The following is an 18,997-nucleotide window of genomic DNA, read 5'->3' on the forward strand; positions in this document are numbered from 1 at the left end:
TTGTTGATGGAGTGAGTGGGACTCGAACCCACGACCAACCGATAGAGCCACCTGCTCTTGTCACTCCACCAGGTCACTTTTTCCAGGGGCTTCAAGCATCACTGGGCTCCCCATGTCCCACACAGTTTGTTGATGGAGTGAGTGGGACTCAAACCCACGACCAACCGATAGGGTCTCAGAGCCACCTGCTCTTGTCACTCCACCAGGTCACTATTTCCAGGGGCTTCACGCATCACTGGGCTCCCCATGTCCCACACAGTTTGTTGATGGAGTAAGTGGGACTCGAACCCACGACCAACCCAACCGAAAGGGTCTCAGAGCCACCTGCTCTTGTCACTCCACCAGGTCACTTTTTCCGGGGGCTTCACGCATCACTGGGCTCCCCATGTCCCACACAGTTTGTTGATGGAGTAAGTGGGACTCGAACCCACGACCAACCCAACCGAAAGGGTCTCAGAGGCACTTGCTCTAGTCACTCCACCAGTGCTGTGTCTCAATTCGCATACTACTCTTAGTATGCTAGAAGTTAGTATGCATCAGTTTAGTATACGTACTAACTAGTACGCAAATTCTCCACAGATAGTATGTCTCAAATCAAGCACTGCTGCTACACACTAACCGGAAATCACATGACAGCTTCTTCTTCTACTTCTATTTAACGATGTTTCAACCAGCTGTTTGAACGCTATCGCCGACACCTGCTGGCAGCACGTATTGCAACTTTGGAAAAAGAAATAAAGAAAAAATATGAGAATCTAAATATTCGCGAGATATTTAAGCTGGTATCAGCAGCGAAGACGTGTTTATCCTTCTACTGCTGCTGGAAATGCACCTGTAAGTATATGAATATATATGCATTTATATATGACGTAACTTCCGTTTTAAACGTCACTAAGACGGCGGCTGTTTAGTGTGGTTAGTATCCATCGAACCATGCTCAGTTTTGTGGGCGTGTTAGTACGCCAATTTAGTGTGCATGGCGCACTAAATTTCGCATACTAAGAATTGAGACGCACTAACGCACTAAAAATACTCACTTTTAGTGCGTTAGTGTGCGATTTGAGACACAGCACAGGTCACTCTTGTCACTCCACAACAGAACTTTCAAATTTGACCTGTGCTCCGGGCGTATATAGCACACATATTGAGGACAAACACATTAAAATTTAAACCCTTGGCTCTCTCAGTTTGTTTCAGTTAGTGGTGGAGGGAGTGGGAATCGAACCCACGACTAACCAAACCGAAAGGACAAACCGTCACTTCGAGACTCAAAGCGTCGATTTTTATGGAAAATAACATAAATAATTAATAATGTCTTTACATTCTACTGGTTTCAATCAAGATAACTATTAATATATTATTTAACAAATCACAAATAAATGTTTCGTTGGACAGAAAAAAAATGAGATTACTTAAGTGTAAAATTCATGTTATTTCTTTAATTTCTATTCTTTAAAAGTTATGAAATTACCAAAAAAAAAAAGGTTGCTTCATACGAATGGTTTTCTAAAAGTGTCTCAAAAAATATCTGAGATAAAATTTGCCAAAAGAATATGACCAGACTCATTCAGGAATAAAAATAAAAAAAACGTTAGTCACGTGATTCCCTCCACGAATATTTCCCTTTAATTGTTCGCACCGGTGTGATGCGCTGGATTAGTAACACCTGTGCAGGTGAGTTCAGGTCACTTTGTTACATGTAAATGATACTGAAAAAAGGGGTATTTTTAGAATAATAATAATTTGATTATTTGTAAAAGATTAGTGATGTGTGTGTAAGAAATACTTGTAAACACATGATATATACAAGTCATGTTGTACTTTGTTATACAATACGACTTGTATATATCATGGATTGTATAGGAAGTATATCAAGCACCGGAGTTTGTAATTATTTTACTACAGAGAAAACCAATCATGAATATTTCTTATCGTTTAATTTCAGGTCTTCTATTTGGATGTTGCAACAAATAAAGTGTCAACTGCTTTCACATTCTTCTTGAAAGCAGTCCAGCTTCATGGCTTACCATCAAGGTATTATGGCCTGACAAAACTTAATTTGTGGGAAACGTAGAGGTTCTTCAAATCACATTATTTTATCACTTAATTTAAAACAGTATACTAAAACATCTTTAAATTAATTTGTTACATGTTACCATGTCAAATTATTCTTGTGAATAAAATACCTTTTCTCTTTTAGGGTAAGAGGAGATCAGGGAGTAGAAAACCTCAGGATTGCGGAGTACATGTTCACCACACAGGGAACAGGACGAGCTTTATCTCAGGAAAGAGTGTCCACAACCAGAGGTACAGTGTGTTGGTAAATCAATGATATTTTGGCTGTAAAGTATATATTGTAGCAGGTTGGAATTTTATTTAAAGTGAAATCTGAGGTATAAATTAAAGTCTACCTATTTTACTTCTTTTCAGAATAGAGCTTCTTTGGCGTGACGTCTGGGTTGCAGTTAACAGCAAGTACCATGATGTCATCCACTCTCTGGAGGAAGATGGTCTGCTGGATACATCTGATGTGGTTCACCTCTTTGGTGTGCACTACATATTTCTCCCTCGAATCCAAGCTGACCTCAACACCTTCAGTCAAGGCTGGAATAATCATCCTCTACGGACAGAGGGAGGTCTAACTCCAGAACAACTGTGGTGTATAGGGCATCTACAACATCTAGATGAAGCTGTGAGAGTAGAGGTATTACCTCTTTCCTACCTGTAGACCATAACTAGTGTTTGCTATGTGAGGCACACATATCATATTTTCTAGACATGTTTGTATATGCAAAAATCATGTTGAGATTATTTGGCTGTTCATTTTGTCTTAAACATTTTCTACCAACTGTCACTAACACTTTTAAAAATGTGAAATAGTACTTAGTAATACACAACAAAATAATACCTTGATCCCAAAACACCACACATGTATGGTTGTCATAGAAAACATTAGAGGCCTATTGAACTGATGGTTTTTTGTTTTATCTGAAGGAACTTCAAGACCCTGGAATTGAATGGGAAAGTAGTGTACAACGAGAGGACCATCACGGAGCTGTTGTAGTTCCAGAGATAATGTGCCCACTGGATGATGAAGCCCTGGAAGCACTTCAGAGAAATGTTGATCCTCTGGCACATTCTTTGTCACATGGCCATGACTTGTACATTCAATTGTTGCGCTGTACTTCGACATTGACAAGTCAATTAACAACAGATTGTCATCCAAGACAAACTTTAATAAGCAATGCACTGTATCAACTTCAAGAGGTCAATAGTAAACAATATCTATTGTCTCCATGTTTCAAAAAGAACACTTATTAACAAATACATTTTGCAGAAGGGCCACAACAGCGCAGGATACAGGCTAAAGCCTCAATGGCCGTGTACGGGTGCTGCAGGCAGGTGAAGAGGTGCTGGAGGTGCTGCAGCAGCTGAGATGGGAAGAAAGAGGAGATAAAAATAATCAATGTTGAGATTTGTTCTCCCAAAGATACGGCAGAGACTTGGTGAGGTCTCCGCCAAAGTCGTGCGATGGTCGTCAGGGAAAACTCCGCCCCTCTTCTCTGGATCAGAAAAGGCTTCTTCGTCTGAAACAAAATCGCCAAGCATGAGTATTTACTCTTGAAGTGACAACAGTGACAGAAGAACACGGGGAACCTCGTCGTTGTCCGTGCTGATGGTGCTGCCAGGAGGGAGTTCTGTGGACGGGGCTTTGGGGGCTCTCGGGACTGGACCCCTCTTGCTTGTAATTGCAAAGGCAGCCTTCTGGTGGCGGTAGAGAGTGATGATGCCCCAAGTCTGGTTGACCATGTGATGAGTGCAGTCTTTTTCGAGACCAGTACCTTAAGGAGGAGAAAATGGAAAGACTGTGTGAATGTGGAAACATTAAATAAATATAGTTTCATCTTCTCTGGCTCCCGACGAGCATCCTCGCACCTGGAAGACGTGTCCAGTCGCCTTCAGCTTGGGCTTCTCTTCCTCCGTGGACGCGTGAGAGATGCTGTCCTCCAGGCTGGCCTTGGCCCGGGACTTGGCGAAGTCCTCGTAGAGTTGAACCTGAACACAAGTTCACGTCAGAACAGAGGAAAATGACACACAAGCTTCTTAGTTCATCTCGTTTCAACACTGAAACCAAAATGTACTTTTTAAAAAGATGAACTTTCGCGTGAAATTGTGACAGAATATTAGTTTCAATAATTTGTAAATATTAATTTATATTGTGAATATTCTTGTTAGAAAAGTCACGAATCATCATTTATTCCATCATTCAAATTCTGATCGTAGTAATTTAAACCGTTTTTAAAGTACAACTTCCTAATAAAATAACAGACACACAGTTCTACACATCACCCAGTAACACTTTCAACACAATTACTTATAGATTTATTTAACATTTTAAGTGTAAACGACCCAGATTGTATTTGAGAAGAGTCAGCAAAAGCACCTGCAGAGGACTGAGGTTACAGTAGTAGTCCTGGATGATTTTGGGAGGAAGGTCCTGCAGGACGTCCTCCTTCATCCTCCTCAGCAGGAAAGGCAGCACCTGACGATGAAGCGCCTCCATGGCCAGAACACCTGGAAGCACTTTAGTGTCAAGAAAAGTTATTATTTTACTTTTGTGCAAGGACGGCTAAATAAAAAAAAAGGACTTTATAATATGATAATAAGTCTAAACAGTTACAAAGATTTTACTCGGATGATGACTTTTAACTATCCAGCTTTGAAACGTTCGTTATTGTAAACATGTAAACTATGTCAATAATGTCTGTCAAGGTATTTTAGCTGTTGAACTGAAACTAATATTTATGTGTAACAACACTATAGAACCAGCTTCTTAAATAAATACAAGTTTTCAACCCGATTAAAGACTCACTACAAATTAGTTTTCACAAATCGCGCACTTCTGCTCTAACGCCCAATATCCCCTTAACGCCAAGTGTCGCGAATTCGCGACATACCGCTTCCATTCAGAATGCAGCATTGATCGTGCGCGAGTTCACCCAATGTTGGTTCATGCCTCTTCGATAGGAACCTAGGAACGTTTTGCAATCACTAGTTTCTCGTAGGACCAATCAAATTTGAAACCACGTCCGGTTTACGATCGCGTGTCTTTCCGGGTGTTGCGCAACCCATTCAAAGTTGGAAATGCGAACGGATCGTCTTGTTTGAGGTAAGTTACCGTAAAAAAAAAAACACGTCTGCTCATTGTTTGTCTATGGAACTAGGAAAAGTAAAATAAAGTAGTTTTGAACGTAATTTTTGAAGATATTTTAAGTTTTCTGTATGTCGTGAATTCGCGACATTCGTCCATAAGGGCTAAATTAATCAGTATGGCCAGATGCGCAATGGCGCAGTACACACTAATATATTCAGATGGATTTTAGCCGTCACACGCTTTCTATAGCAAAAACAATTCTTGTAACAATCTGTAATCGTGTAGCATGTTTTATGAATTACATTTTTGACGTTTATTTTTCCTCAAGAATGTTTTATGGTAAGCGAACTCCTGTAGAAACCAGAGTTCCACCAGCTGAGAGTGAGGACATCTGTCTCAGTGAGAGTGGAGAAGTTGATGAGGAATACACACCTGCACAAGGTGGTGAAAATAGCAGTAATAATGCTATAATATTGTATTGTACAGACTTTCAGCTTTTGTGTTGTAAGCCACATATTTGAGGACGTCGCTTTGAGAGCAGGTTGTGTAAAGTTCTACCTAACCTAACCTAAATAGAATAGTCTGCACTTTTCAATGGTGTTTTTTTTAAAACACCAGATGACAGCAGTGAGGAAAGCTTCACTGCTGAAGAGGATGATGAGCTTCCTAGTGTAGCTAATCCTGAACAAAAAGACAGAGTAGAGTGGGAAGAAATAAAACATTATTATCATCCATTTCAATGACAACATGGCGCCAAACAATGACAGACTTTTCAAAATAAGGCCAGTGATTGATGCACTTCTTCCCAAATTTCTAGCTGTTCTACAAGAGCAAATGCTCTGTGTTGACGAGCAAATGGTTCCTTTCAAAGGAAAATCAAGTTTAAAACAATATGTCCCCAAGAAGCCACATAAATGAGGATATAAAATATTTGTGCTTTGTAACACAAAAGGGCTGGTGCATTCTTTTGATGTCTTTGAAAGGAAAACTGACCCTGTGTTCAAGTGTTCTAAGTGCAATGTTCACTTGTGCCTGAACAAAAATAACAATTGCTTCAGGGAGTTTCATGAGTAAGGCACCCCACAATTGAAACAGATCAGTTACCGTTGTTATAGTAGTTGTTGTTGTTATAGTATTAGTTGTTGTTGTTGAATATTCAGGTACTGCATATCTTGGTGTTAGCTTTTACTCAGTGCACCTGCACACCTGGGGATTCCTTGCACCAGAGAACACACTGTGGGACCAGAAACGGCCATCTTATTAGTGACACGTCTGCAGCACGTCAGGTGAAGCTTCTGAGGAAGACTTGAGTCACTTTTTTTTATTGTTGTTTTCTTACCACTGTAATGTATATGTTGGCATTAAAAAATAAAATTTCATGCTTAAGATGGGAAATGTGTTTTTATTATTTGTTGGTCCTCTAATGCCTGTTGTCGCTAATTTGCGACATACACAATTTTACAATAATTGTATGTTCTACAGTAAAAAAATGTATCTTCACTTAATTTAGTCTCTGATTGAAAGCAAAAACACACATAATTATTTTTTTTGAACAATTGCAAATAAATTCAGGCGTCAAGGGGTTAATTTAAGGGACACAAAATACAATTTATTTTTTAGAAAACATTTAGAATGCAAATATTAATGATTTATTAAAAGGCCACTAGATGGCAGTGTTTTTATAAAAATGCCATGTTTTAATGGATTAGTGGATCAGAGCCAAATATTCTGAAGCAGAGGGTGCCATCTAGTGGTCTTTAAAAATGAAGACACTGTGTCATGATACCTCATCATCTGTTCCATGAGGCCTCATCAACCCGTCACTAATGAACTCCAGTGAGTCTCATTAACTGTCTTAAATGTCTATGCAATAAGTTTTACTTTGACTTTGACGGCCACATGTGATCACAATTTAAAAGGTGTAAAGTAGGCCCAGTATAAGATGAATTTGGATTTTGTGACTTGAGATTTGAGCTTTCCTTGACCAGTTCACCTGCAGGTGTGATGGAGCAGCTGGACGTGGGCATCGTCCCCTACATCGTGCTGCTGGTGGTGCCAGTGTTGGGCCGCATGAGCGACCCGAGCGACAGCGTCCGCTTCATGGCCACTCAGTGTTTCGCCACGCTCATCCGCCTGCTGCCGCTGGAGGTACAGAAACTACACACCAACGAATCTACATGGCACCAACAAAAAACTGTTGATCTCTCTCAGGCGGGAATCCCGGACCCTCCTGCCATGTCGGCTGAACTCATCCAGCAGAAAGCCAGAGAGCGCCACTTCCTGGAGCAGCTGCTGGACAGCAGGAAGTTGGAGAACTACACCATACCCGTCCCCATCAAAGCCGAGCTGAGGAAGTACCAGCAGGTCAGTGTCGTGAGAGTAACACTAGAGACCATCACAACATTTTCACTCACAATTCACTGGCCTTTTAAGCATTTGAAATATTTAACCCAATGGGACAAAACAAAAAAAGTGACTCATGGATTCAAGTGGTTATTTAAAACAAATTACTCTGCATCATAAATCTGTTCCACTTTTCTTTTAAATGTTAATTGTAATTGATTTCTTTATTTTTGGCTAAACTATTATAATGCAAAATAATATCTTCAGCTCTATTTTATTAGTTTCCTTCACTCTAAAGCATAAAATTGTTTCATGAAAGAACTAATTGTAAAAATAGTAGTAGATAATTTAGATACTTTGTTTAGTTAACAGAATCTTAAACAGTTTTTTCCACCCTGTCTGCACTCTCTACTTCACCACTCTTCATCACTTCATCACTTAAATCATATTATATACGGTTTTGAAAATCAACATTAGAATATCATTTAAATTAGTTGTTAGAAAAACTGCTTGCTCATGAATTATAGTTTATATTTTGATTTATTTAGACTCTGTTCTAAATGCTTTTCTAGAAACATTTTCACGTGATGAGTTGATAAATCAAGTCCCAGGATGTAGATCGATGGATAGATATATTGGAAAACTCCTAAAGCAGATGGATCTTTTGAAGGATCCAAAAACTGCATCCAAATGTTTTTTTGCTTTAGAAAAAGTTTGCAATTCTTCCTCTCACCTCCACCAATTTGACCTTCTACTTACTTTAGACCCTACAGCAGATTGACCTAGTTTTTAGATGCTGGTACAACGTTCAAATTCCAAGCTTCTGATTGGCTCCTCTAGGACGGCGTGAACTGGCTCTCCTTCCTGAACAAATACAAGCTTCACGGCATCCTGTGCGACGACATGGGTCTCGGCAAGACGCTGCAATCCATCTGCATCCTGGCCGGAGATCACTTCCTCCGGTACCAAGTGTTTTTAACGTTTTGGATATTTCGGCTCTCGTTCGGCAACACTAACGGGGTCTGCTGGTTCAGGGCGCAGGAGTACGCCAAGACCAAGGGGGCGGACTGCAACCCGATGCCGTCGCTGGTGGTCTGTCCGCCCACGCTGACCGGCCACTGGGTGGACGAGGTGAGCAAGTTCTGCTCCAAAGAGTACCTGAACCCGCTGCACTACACGGGGCCGCCCACCGAGAGGATCAGGTGAGATCACGGCTGAAGCGTCATTTCTGCTCGTGACCTCACATCCTGTGTTGCGTCCGCAGGCTCCAGCACCAGGTGAAGAAACACAACCTGGTCGTGGCCTCGTACGACGTCGTGAGGAACGACATCGACTTCTTCAAGTGAGTCGAGAGTTCAGTCCCAGCGTGCTGGGGCAACACCTGCGCTGGTCGTAATCATAATCTCTGTTTAGGAATATAAAGTTCAACTACTGCATCCTCGACGAAGGCCACATCATTAAAAAGGGAAAACCAAACTCTCCAAGGCCATCAAGCAGGTCGCCGCCAACTTCCGCGTCATCTTGTCGGGAACGCCGATCCAGGTGAGGTCGACGGTTTGAGTCCAGAGCGGATTCACTTCAACCGACGCTCTGCTCTCAGAACAACGTCCTGGAGCTGTGGTCGCTCTTCGACTTCCTCATGCCGGGATTCCTCGGGACGGAACGCCAGTTCGCCGCCCGCTACGGGAAACCCATCCTGGCGAGCAGAGACGCCAAAAGCTCCTCGCGGGAACAAGAAGCAGGTGCGACCCAATATATCTCTGACGGCAGAAGACTAAAGAAATGTATCCAGAGAAGAGACGCGAGAGCTAAATGATAATCATGTCAAAAGTCTGTAACGAGTCTAAGTCTGACGAGTTCACTGCGAAGGATTGAGACCAGTGCTGTGTCCAAGTGCACTTTTTACAGTACTCTGTTGAACAGTGCATGTCTCTTGTTCAACACTGCAGAAAACTGACCAGAAACTGTTTCCTTCAACTGAGAAAAATCTCTAAACTTAGGAAAATGTTGTCGGAACATGATCTGGAGCTTGTAATCCATGCGTTTGTTTCTTCTCGTCTGGACTATTGTAACAGTTTGTTTTCATGTCTTAACAAGAAGGATCTGTCTCGCCTGCAGTTGATTCAGAACTCTGCAGCGAGAATTCTAACCCGAGAGAATTGATTGTTAAAGCGCTTTGTGACCCTGGTCTGGAAAAGCGCTATATAAATAAATATTACGTACTTACTTACTTACTATTTACTTGCGCAGTGCTCAAATTTCGACAGTGTACTACTGTCTCAAATCAAACACTTACGCTACACAGAAGAAATGACTCGACTAGTTTCTTCTACTCCTTTTTAACACTGATTACAAGGCCGTTGAAACACTATCGAAGACACTTTACAGCGATTTTTCACCAATTGAGACAAGTTTTAAAGTTGTGTTTTTATTGTGTTTGTTATTGTTGTTTTGTGGTAAAATTAGTGTTTTCTCAAGACTTTTATGCCAGTATCTGCTCAGAAAACGTGTCACCTGTGACGTAGCTTCAGTTTAGTGTCATCTACGTCACTGAGATGGCGGCCATTAAGGGTGGAAAGTGTCCATCGATCCACACTCAATTTTATGGCCAATTGAGTGCTCATTATGCACTACATTTTCGCACACTGCTCATCGGAACGCACTTGTGCACTCACCATATTGGGCGTTAGAGCAGAAGTGCGTGATTTGTGAAAACTAATTTGAAATGAGTCTTTAATCAGGTTGAAAACTTGTATTTATTTAAGAAGCTGGTTGTATAGTGTTGTTGCACATACTGTAAATATTAGTTTCAGTTCAACAGCTAAAATACCTCGACAAACATTATTGACATAGTTGACATATTTACAATAACGCACGTTTCAAAGCTGGATAGTTAAAAATCATCATCCAAGATAAGTTTTTGTAACTGTTCAGACTTATTATCATGTTATTACGTCCTTTTTGTCATTAACGCTGTCCTTGCACAAAAGTAAAATAATAACTTTTCTTGACACTAAAGTGCTTCCAGGTGTTCTGGCCATGGAGGCGCTTCATCGTCAGGTGCTGCCTTTCCTGCTGAGGAGGATGAAGGAGGACGTCCTGCAGGACCTTCCTCCCAAAATCATCCAGGACTACTACTGTAACCTCAGTCCTCTGCAGGTGCTTTTGCTGACTCTGCTAAAATACAGTCTGGGTCGTGTACACTTAAAATGTTAAATAAATCTATAAGTAATTGTGTTGAAAGTGTTACTGGGTGATGTGTAGAACTGTGTGTCTGTAATTTTATTAGGAAGTTGTACTTTAAAAACGGTTTATATTACTACGATCAGAATTTGAATGATGGAATAAATGACGATTCGTGACTTTTCTAACAAGAACATTCACAATATAAATTAATATTTACAAATCATTGAAACTAATATTCTGTCACAATTTCACGCGAAAGTTTTGATCTTTTTAAAAAGTACATTTTGGTTTCAGTGTTGAAACGAGATGAACTAAGAAGCTTGTGTGTCATTTCCTCTGTTCTGACGTGAACTTGTTGTGTTCAGGTTCAACTCTACGAGGACTTCGCCAAGTCCCGGGCCAATGCCAGCCTGGAGGACAGCATCTCTCACGCGTCCACGTCCGGTTTACGATTGCGTTTTGTTCCGGGTGTTGGTGAGATAATGGCTGTCAGCCTGGCACAAGGTGGCCCACGGTGGCCCACCTCCTGCTTTTATGAAGCTTTTTTAATGGTGCTACAACTTCCTCTGCACAGGAGCAGTAGACTACCATTCTCTGTCTGAGGAGGATGTCGCAGATCTTGAATCCCGTCTTCTCATCAGCAAGGTATTGAACTAGGTTTGTAAATGTAATATTGAATACACAATATCTAATTTAGTAATGCATTACACAGGTCAGAAGTTCAACAGATCAGTCCTTGTTGGACTATGCTGATGAGATTGTGAGCTGTAGATACACCAGCACCACATACATTTACAGTATATTTAAAAAAAATGTCTATCTCAAAACCAATGTCTATCAATGTTTTTGTGTTATTCAAAGAGCAATTGTCCTACATTCTATAACACGGCTAATTCCAATACTGCAGCAGCTTAGGAAGGGCTTGGAATTGTATGGCCTGGTTGATCAGATTGTTGCAAACCCTAAAGCTTGCCACTCACTGTTTGTTCCTGGAAAGATAAGTAAGAAAGTAAGTAAATGTAGTCAATTTTTAATGTTTTAATAAATTGAATAGTCTTTTTTCATTGTCACTGTTAAAATATTTATTTAATGTTTTTTTAGCCTGATGATGATTTTATGATGATGAACTGCGAGCCACAGTTCAGTGAAAAGGGGACAAACAAGGAAAGAAGTGAGAGGAGGATTATTAATTTCCTCCAGGATTTCTTGCAGGAGATTGAGGAAGCAGGTGTAGTATATAAGTAGGTATAGTATTAGGTGTTCAACTTAATGACTCAATCCATATATTTTTTTAATTAATCCCCCAATTATTTATTTAGTAGTTTGTAGTGCAATATGCATATTAATGATCTGAGGTTGAATTTAAGTTTCTTCATTTGCCCACCAGATGGCAGTTTGTTATCTGTGACCATTGCCTTTGGAAAACTTTTATAATTAAACCTCTTTAAAAATAGAGTGCTAAAAATGAAGATGCTGACCTGCATCAGCCCATCACTAGTTACTAGCTTACTTTTGTTAAAGTTAACATGCCAACCATGTTCTAGAATATGTACAAGGCTTTGAGTTCATACTGTTCATGCCACCTGACATGCATATCCATTACAGATGAGGAACCAGACCATACTGCTGCTGAAGTGCGTCTCACAATTCCGCATGTGCTCCAATGGATGTCGGGGCGCTCTCACATCCCCATCCTTCCTGCTGAAAAAAGGCTCTTTAAAATAACGTGCAATTTTGACCATGACTGTGTGGAACACCTTGGAGAGCACTCTGTGTGTTATCCAATAGTGAGTGAGTGCACTCAGACCATAACTTTTCCAGTGCGACATCTTGGAACTTACAAAGAATTTCGGAAAATTTTGAGAGAAGCAGTGCAATATGGTGGTGGATTTCACAGAGTTTAACAAATGCCATACTAATTGTATTTGTTAATAAGTGTTCTTTTTGAAACATGGAGACAATATATATTGTTTATTGTTTACTATTGACCTCTTGAAGTTGATACAGTGCATTGCTTATTAAAGTTTGTCTTGGATGACAATCTGTTGTTAATTGACTTGTCAATGTCGAAGTACAGCGCAACAATTGAATGTACAAGTCGCGGCCATGTGACAAAGAATGTGCCAGAGGATCAACATTTCTCTGAAGTGCTTCCGGGGCTTCATCATCCAGTGGGCACATTATCTCTGGAACTACAACAGCTCCGTGATGGTCCTCTCGTTGTACACTACTTTCCCATTCAATTCCAGGGTCTTGAAGTTCCTTCAGATAAAACAAAAAACCATCAGTTCAATAGGCCTCTAATGTTTTCTATGACAACCATACATGTGTGGTGTTTTGGGATCAAGGTATTATTTTTGTTGTGTATTACTAAGTACTATTTCACATTTTTAAAAGTGTTAGTGACAGTTGGTAGAAAATGTTTAAGACAAAATGAACAGCCAAATAATCTCAACATGATTTTTGCATATACAAACATGTCTAGAAAATATGATATGTGTGCCTCACATAGCAAACACTAGTTATGGTCTACAGGTAGGAAAGAGGAAATACCTCTACTCTCACAGCTTCATCTAGATGTTGTAGATGCCCTATACACCACAGTTGTTCTGGAGTTAGACCTCCCTCTGTCCGTAGAGGATGATTATTCCAGCCTTGACTGAAGGTGTTGAGGTCAGCTTGGATTCGAGGGAGAAATATGTAGTGCACACCAAAGAGGTGAACCACATCAGATGTATCCAGCAGACCATCTTCCTCCAGAGAGTGGATGACATCATGGTACTTGCTGTTAACTGCAACCCAGACGTCACGCCAAAGAAGCTCTATTCTGAAAAGAAGTAAAATAGGTAGACTTTAATTTATACCTCAGATTTCACTTTAAATAAAATTCCAACCTGTTACAATATATACTTTACAGCCAAAATATCATTGATTTACCAACACACTGTACCTCTGGTTGTGGACACTCTTTCCTGAGATAAAGCTGGCTCGTCCTGTTCCCTGTGTGGTGAACATGTACTCCGCAATCCTGAGGTTTTCTACTCCCTGATCTCCTCTTACCCTAAAAGAGAAAAGGTATTTTATTCACAAGAATAATTTGACATGGTAACATGTAACAAATTAATTTAAAGATGTTTTAGTATACTGTTTTAAATTAAGTGATAAAATAATGTGATTTGAAGAACCTCTACGTTTTCCACAAATTAAGTTTTGTCAGGCCATAATACCTTGATGGTAAGCCATGAAGCTGGACTGCTTTCAAGAAGAATGTGAACGCAGTTGACGCTTTATTATTTGTTGCAACATCCAAATAGAAGACCTGAAATTAAACGATAAGAAATATTCATGATTGGTTTTCTCTGTAGTAAAATAATTACAAACTCCGGTGCTTGATATACTTCCTATACAATCCATGATATATACAAGTCGTATTGTATAACAAAGTACAACATGACTTGTATATATCATGTGTTTACAAGTAATGTATTTCTTACACACATATATAGAATAATTGTATTGCCCTGCACAGGAAAACATCACAGCTGCTGATCAGAAAGACATAGCAAATATTTATTTGTAGGAATTATAAAATTCCTACAAATGACCAGCTGTGGAAACGAGAAGAAAACATTGAGTAAAACATCATCAACAGCTCGAGGAGTTACCTTTCTCGAGTAGCCATCCACTCCACCAAAGACCACGATATTGTACCTGTTCCAGAAGGGTAATATATATATTATGTCCATCTTGCGATTCTGCAATCTGCAGAACATTTTTCTTTACCTTATCAGTTTGTGGTTTGTGTCAATGTGGACCAAGGAGAGAGGGCCTTGGACAGAGTACCTTCGACGCACAACACACCCAAAATCTTTGATTCGTGAGAAGGTTCCAGCAGCAGCAACACGATGCATGGAGGCCATCATTCTACGCCACTGAACTCGTACACCCATTGACACCAAATGTCCTTGTATCAATCTGTAACCAGCATTTGGCATCTGACCCTTAATCATTAAAATGGTTCTGTCTAACTCTTCATCAGTCATGATGCTATATTTTCCTCTTACTGATAAGCCAAGTTTAGTCATTCTTCTGTTGGAACAGAATAAGTTCATGGTGTGTCAGAAATTCCAAATAATCTAGATTTAGTGGCTGGTGTTCTAATGCAGATTGCAATTTGGTGAGAAGTCTCTCCATCATTTGTCGTTGCAACACATCCTGTTGGACAGAAAGAGTAAATTCAGAATGTAACATTTAAACTTCCTGAAATACAGGCTAGTATCCAACATTCAACTCAATAGAACTTCATAACAGAATAATAACAAATGAGATGAAAGACATTGTGTAAAATGCAATCATTAGACCTTGTTTTTGTTAAACTTCTACTAAATAAATGTTTTGTTATAATGGTGTGAAAATTAATTTTATTATCCTCGAAGTTCGGTGCCAAGTGCTGGGTTCGCTACGTTAGCTGCTGTGATTCGCTGCTCCGTCAACAATTCTGAGATCTTTTGTACGTAGAGCAAGTGCATTTTAGTAAGTTAGTAATAGTTATTTGTAGGAGCGAAAAGTCTAATTTCAAATAAGCTAGTGTTAGCAACATACGCTATTGGCTACTGGTTAGCGTGGTAAATATAGTACTTAAACGGCAGGGATTATTATTAAGTCTTGACGCAGCATAAAGACCACATAGAAGTCATAAAACAACTGACCTGTGGCTCTGCCTGTTGTTCAGTCGACATTTGTAATTTTTCCGTCTTTTTCCGTCGGTCCGAATTGAACTGTTGAGACCCAGAGGTGAAGTGTCCCCCGCGCCCCTCCTTTCTTCTCTCACTCACAGCTGCACCTTGTCAGCGAGCAGCTGCTGCAGAGGCGCATTTTAATTGTTGTTATCGGCGGCTGACCCGTTCAGCCGTACCTAAAACCGCTACTGCGCACACACTGACACATGCGCACACCAGTGACATGCACACAAACGCATAACTACACATCACAAACAAACCTATAAAATGAATAAAACAAAAGAAAAAAAAGATGCCAAATGCCAAAAAAAGATGCGCATGCGCATACCAAAAAAACATGCGCATGCGCATATCAAAAAAACATGCGCATGCGCATATCAAAAAAACATGCGCATGCGCATACCAAAAAACATGCGCATGCGCATACCAAAAAACATGCGCATGCGCATATCAAAAAAACATGCGCATGCGCATACCAAAAAACATGCGCATGCGCATATCAAAAAAACATGCGCATGCGCATACCAAAAAACATGCGCATGCGCATATCAAAAAAACATGCGCATGCGCATACCAAAAAACATGCGCATGCGCATATCAAAAAAACATGCGCATGCGCATACCAAAAAAACATGCGCATGCGCATACCAAAAAAACATGCGCATGCGCATACCAAAAAACATGCGCATGCGCATATCAAAAAAACATGCGCATGCGCATTTCAAAAAAACATGCGCATGCGCATACCAAAAAAACATGCGCATGCGCATACCAAAAAAACATGCGCATGCGCATCTTTTTTTGGTATTTGGCATCTTTTTTTTCTTTTGTTTTATTCATTTTATAGGTTTGTTTGTGATGTGTAGTTATGCGTTTGTGTGCATGTCACTGGTGTGCGCATGTGTCAGTGTGTGCGCAGTAGCGGTTTTAGGTACGGCTGAACGGGTCAGCCGCCGATAACAACAATTAAAATGCGCCTCTGCAGCAGCTGCTCGCTGACAAGGTGCAGCTGTGAGTGAGAGAAGAAAGGAGGGGCGCGGGGGACACTTCACCTCTGGGTCTCAACAGTTCAATTCGGACCGACGGAAAAAGACGGAAAAATTACAAATGTCGACTGAACAACAGGCAGAGCCACAGGTCAGTTGTTTTATGACTTCTATGTGGTCTTTATGCTGCGTCAAGACTTAATAATAATCCCTGCCGTTTAAGTACTATATTTACCACGCTAACCAGTAGCCAATAGCGTATGTTGCTAACACTAGCTTATTTGAAATTAGACTTTTCGCTCCTACAAATAACTATTACTAACTTACTAAAATGCACTTGCTCTACGTACAAAAGATCTCAGAATTGTTGACGGAGCAGCGAATCACAGCAGCTAACGTAGCGAACCCAGCACTTGGCACCGAACTTCGAGGATAATAAAATTAATTTTCACACCATTATAACAAAACATTTATTTAGTAGAAGTTTAACAAAAACAAGGTCTAATGATTGCATTTTACACAATGTCTTTCATCTCATTTGTTATTATTCTGTTATGAAGTTCTATTGAGTTGAATGTTGGATACTAGCCTGTATTTCAGGAAGTTTAAATGTTACATTCTGAATTTACTCTTTCTGTCCAACAGGATGTGTTGCAACGACAAATGATGGAGAGACTTCTCACCAAATTGCAATCTGCATTAGAACACCAGCCACTAAATCTAGATTATTTGGAATTTCTGACACACCATGAACTTATTCTGTTCCAACAGAAGAATGACTAAACTTGGCTTATCAGTAAGAGGAAAATATAGCATCATGACTGATGAAGAGTTAGACAGAACCATTTTAATGATTAAGGGTCAGATGCCAAATGCTGGTTACAGATTGATACAAGGACATTTGGTGTCAATGGGTGTACGAGTTCAGTGGCGTAGAATGATGGCCTCCATGCATCGTGTTGCTGCTGCTGGAACCTTCTCACGAATCAAAGATTTTGGGTGTGTTGTGCGTCGAAGGTACTCTGTCCAAGGCCCTCTCTCCTTGGTCCACATTGACACAAACCACAAACTGATAAGGTAAAGAAAAATGTTCTGCAGATTGCAGAATCGCAAGATGGACATAATATATATATTACCCTTCTGGAACAGGTACAATATCGTGGTCTTTGGTGGAGTGGATGGCTACTCGAGAAAGGTAACTCCTCGAGCTGTTGATGATGTTTTACTCAATGTTTTCTTCTCGTTTCCACAGCTGGTCATTTGTAGGAATTTTATAATTCCTACAAATAAATATTTGCTATGTCTTTCTGATCAGCAGCTGTGATGTTTTCCTGTGCAGGGCAATACAATTATTCTATATATGTGTGTAAGAAATACATTACTTGTAAACACATGATATATACAAGTCATGTTGTACTTTGTTATACAATACGACTTGTATATATCATGGATTGTATAGGAAGTATATCAAGCACCGGAGTTTGTAATTATTTTACTACAGAGAAAACCAATCATGAATATTTCTTATCGTTTAATTTCAGGTCTTCTATTTGGATGTTGCAACAAATAATAAAGTGTCAACTGCGTTCACATTCTTCTTGAAAGCAGTCCAGCTTCATGGCTTACCATCAAGGTATTATGGCCTGACAAAACTTAATTTGTGGGAAACGTAGAGGTTCTTCAAATCACATTATTTTATCACTTAATTTAAAACAGTATACTAAAACATCTTTAAATTAATTTGTTACATGTTACCATGTCAAATTATTCTTGTGAATAAAATACCTTTTCTCTTTTAGGGTAAGAGGAGATCAGGGAGTAGAAAACCTCAGGATTGCGGAGTACATGTTCACCACACAGGGAACAGGACGAGCTTTATCTCAGGAAAGAGTGTCCACAACCAGAGGTACAGTGTGTTGGTAAATCAATGATATTTTGGCTGTAAAGTATATATTGTAGCAGGTTGGAATTTTATTTAAAGTGAAATCTGAGGTATAAATTAAAGTCTACCTATTTTACTTCTTTTCAGAATAGAGCTTCTTTGGAGTGACGTCTGGGTTGCAGTTAACAGCAAGTACCATGATGTCATCCACTCTCTGGAGGAAGATGGTCTGCTGGATACATCTGATGTGGTTCACCTCTTTGGTGTGCACTACATATTTCTCCCTCGAATCCAAGCTGACCTCAACACCTTCAGTCAAGGCTGGAATAATCATCCTCTACGGACAGAGGGAGGTCTAACTCCAGAACAACTGTGGTGTATAGGGCATCTACAACATCTAGATGAAGCTGTGAGAGTAGAGGTATTTCCTCTTTCCTACCTGTAGACCATAACTAGTGTTTGCTATGTGAGGCACACATATCATATTTTCTAGACATGTTTGTATATGCAAAAATCATGTTGAGATTATTTGGCTGTTCATTTTGTCTTAAACATTTTCTACCAACTGTCACTAACACTTTTAAAAATGTGAAATAGTACTTAGTAATACACAAAAAAAATAATACCTTGATCCCAAAACACCACACATGTATGGTTGTCATAGAAAACATTAGAGGCCTATTGAACTGATGGTTTTTTGTTTTAT

At 39.9% G+C, this 18,997-nt stretch overlaps 3 protein-coding genes and 2 long non-coding RNA genes across 6 annotated transcripts; 3 read left to right on the forward strand and 2 right to left on the reverse strand.

Annotated features, from left to right (window-relative positions):
- The first annotated feature begins 1,987 nt into the window (after positions 1–1,987).
- LOC148069202 (uncharacterized) lies at positions 1,988–3,227 on the forward strand. The gene is made up of 4 exons (XR_015712966.1): positions 1,988–2,034; positions 2,201–2,307; positions 2,431–2,704; positions 2,995–3,227. It is a non-coding gene; the product is annotated as an uncharacterized LOC148069202 (long non-coding RNA).
- Positions 3,228–3,438: 211 nt separating this feature from the next.
- LOC148069203 (TATA-binding protein-associated factor 172-like) lies at positions 3,439–4,977 on the reverse strand. The gene is made up of 5 exons (XM_087802008.1): positions 4,874–4,977; positions 4,445–4,584; positions 3,937–4,056; positions 3,658–3,842; positions 3,439–3,587 (listed from the first exon to the last, which is right to left on the reverse strand). Coding segments are annotated over exons 1-5 (465 nt in total). The 5' UTR covers positions 4,875–4,977; the 3' UTR covers positions 3,439–3,568.
- Positions 4,978–5,116: 139 nt separating this feature from the next.
- Positions 5,117–11,133, forward strand: LOC148069204 (TATA-binding protein-associated factor 172-like). Of its 2 annotated transcripts, none has more exons than XM_087802010.1 (10): positions 5,117–5,170; positions 7,155–7,303; positions 7,367–7,519; positions 8,339–8,460; positions 8,533–8,700; positions 8,763–8,840; positions 8,912–9,040; positions 9,099–9,240; positions 10,518–10,657; positions 11,050–11,133. In XM_087802010.1, the coding sequence occupies exons 2-9, from the start codon at positions 7,160–7,162 to the stop codon at positions 10,575–10,577; spliced, it is 996 nt and encodes a 331-aa protein (XP_087658136.1). In that variant the 5' UTR covers positions 5,117–5,170; positions 7,155–7,159; the 3' UTR covers positions 10,578–10,657; positions 11,050–11,133. The 2 variants fall into 2 exon arrangements, with proteins under 2 accessions (XP_087658136.1, XP_087658137.1); XM_087802011.1 differs by lacking the exon at positions 5,117–5,170 and adding an exon at positions 6,137–6,441.
- Positions 11,134–12,604: 1,471 nt separating this feature from the next.
- Positions 12,605–15,726, reverse strand: LOC148069205 (uncharacterized). Its single transcript, XM_087802009.1, has 7 exons — positions 15,394–15,726; positions 14,468–14,899; positions 14,350–14,395; positions 13,912–14,003; positions 13,635–13,745; positions 13,238–13,511; positions 12,605–12,946 (listed from the first exon to the last, which is right to left on the reverse strand). The coding sequence occupies exons 2-7, from the start codon at positions 14,794–14,796 to the stop codon at positions 12,656–12,658; spliced, it is 1,143 nt and encodes a 380-aa protein (XP_087658135.1). The 5' UTR covers positions 14,797–14,899; positions 15,394–15,726; the 3' UTR covers positions 12,605–12,655.
- A 527-nt stretch (positions 15,727–16,253) lies between these two features.
- Positions 16,254–17,606, forward strand: LOC148069206 (uncharacterized). The gene is made up of 3 exons (XR_015713017.1): positions 16,254–16,560; positions 17,055–17,486; positions 17,559–17,606. It is a non-coding gene; the product is annotated as an uncharacterized LOC148069206 (long non-coding RNA).
- Positions 17,607–18,997: the final 1,391 nt, after the last annotated feature.

Source organism: Callionymus lyra, chromosome 11 (assembly GCF_982586985.1).
Source record: "Callionymus lyra chromosome 11, fCalLyr1.hap1.1, whole genome shotgun sequence".
Classification (NCBI taxonomy): domain Eukaryota; kingdom Metazoa; phylum Chordata; class Actinopteri; order Syngnathiformes; family Callionymidae; genus Callionymus; species Callionymus lyra.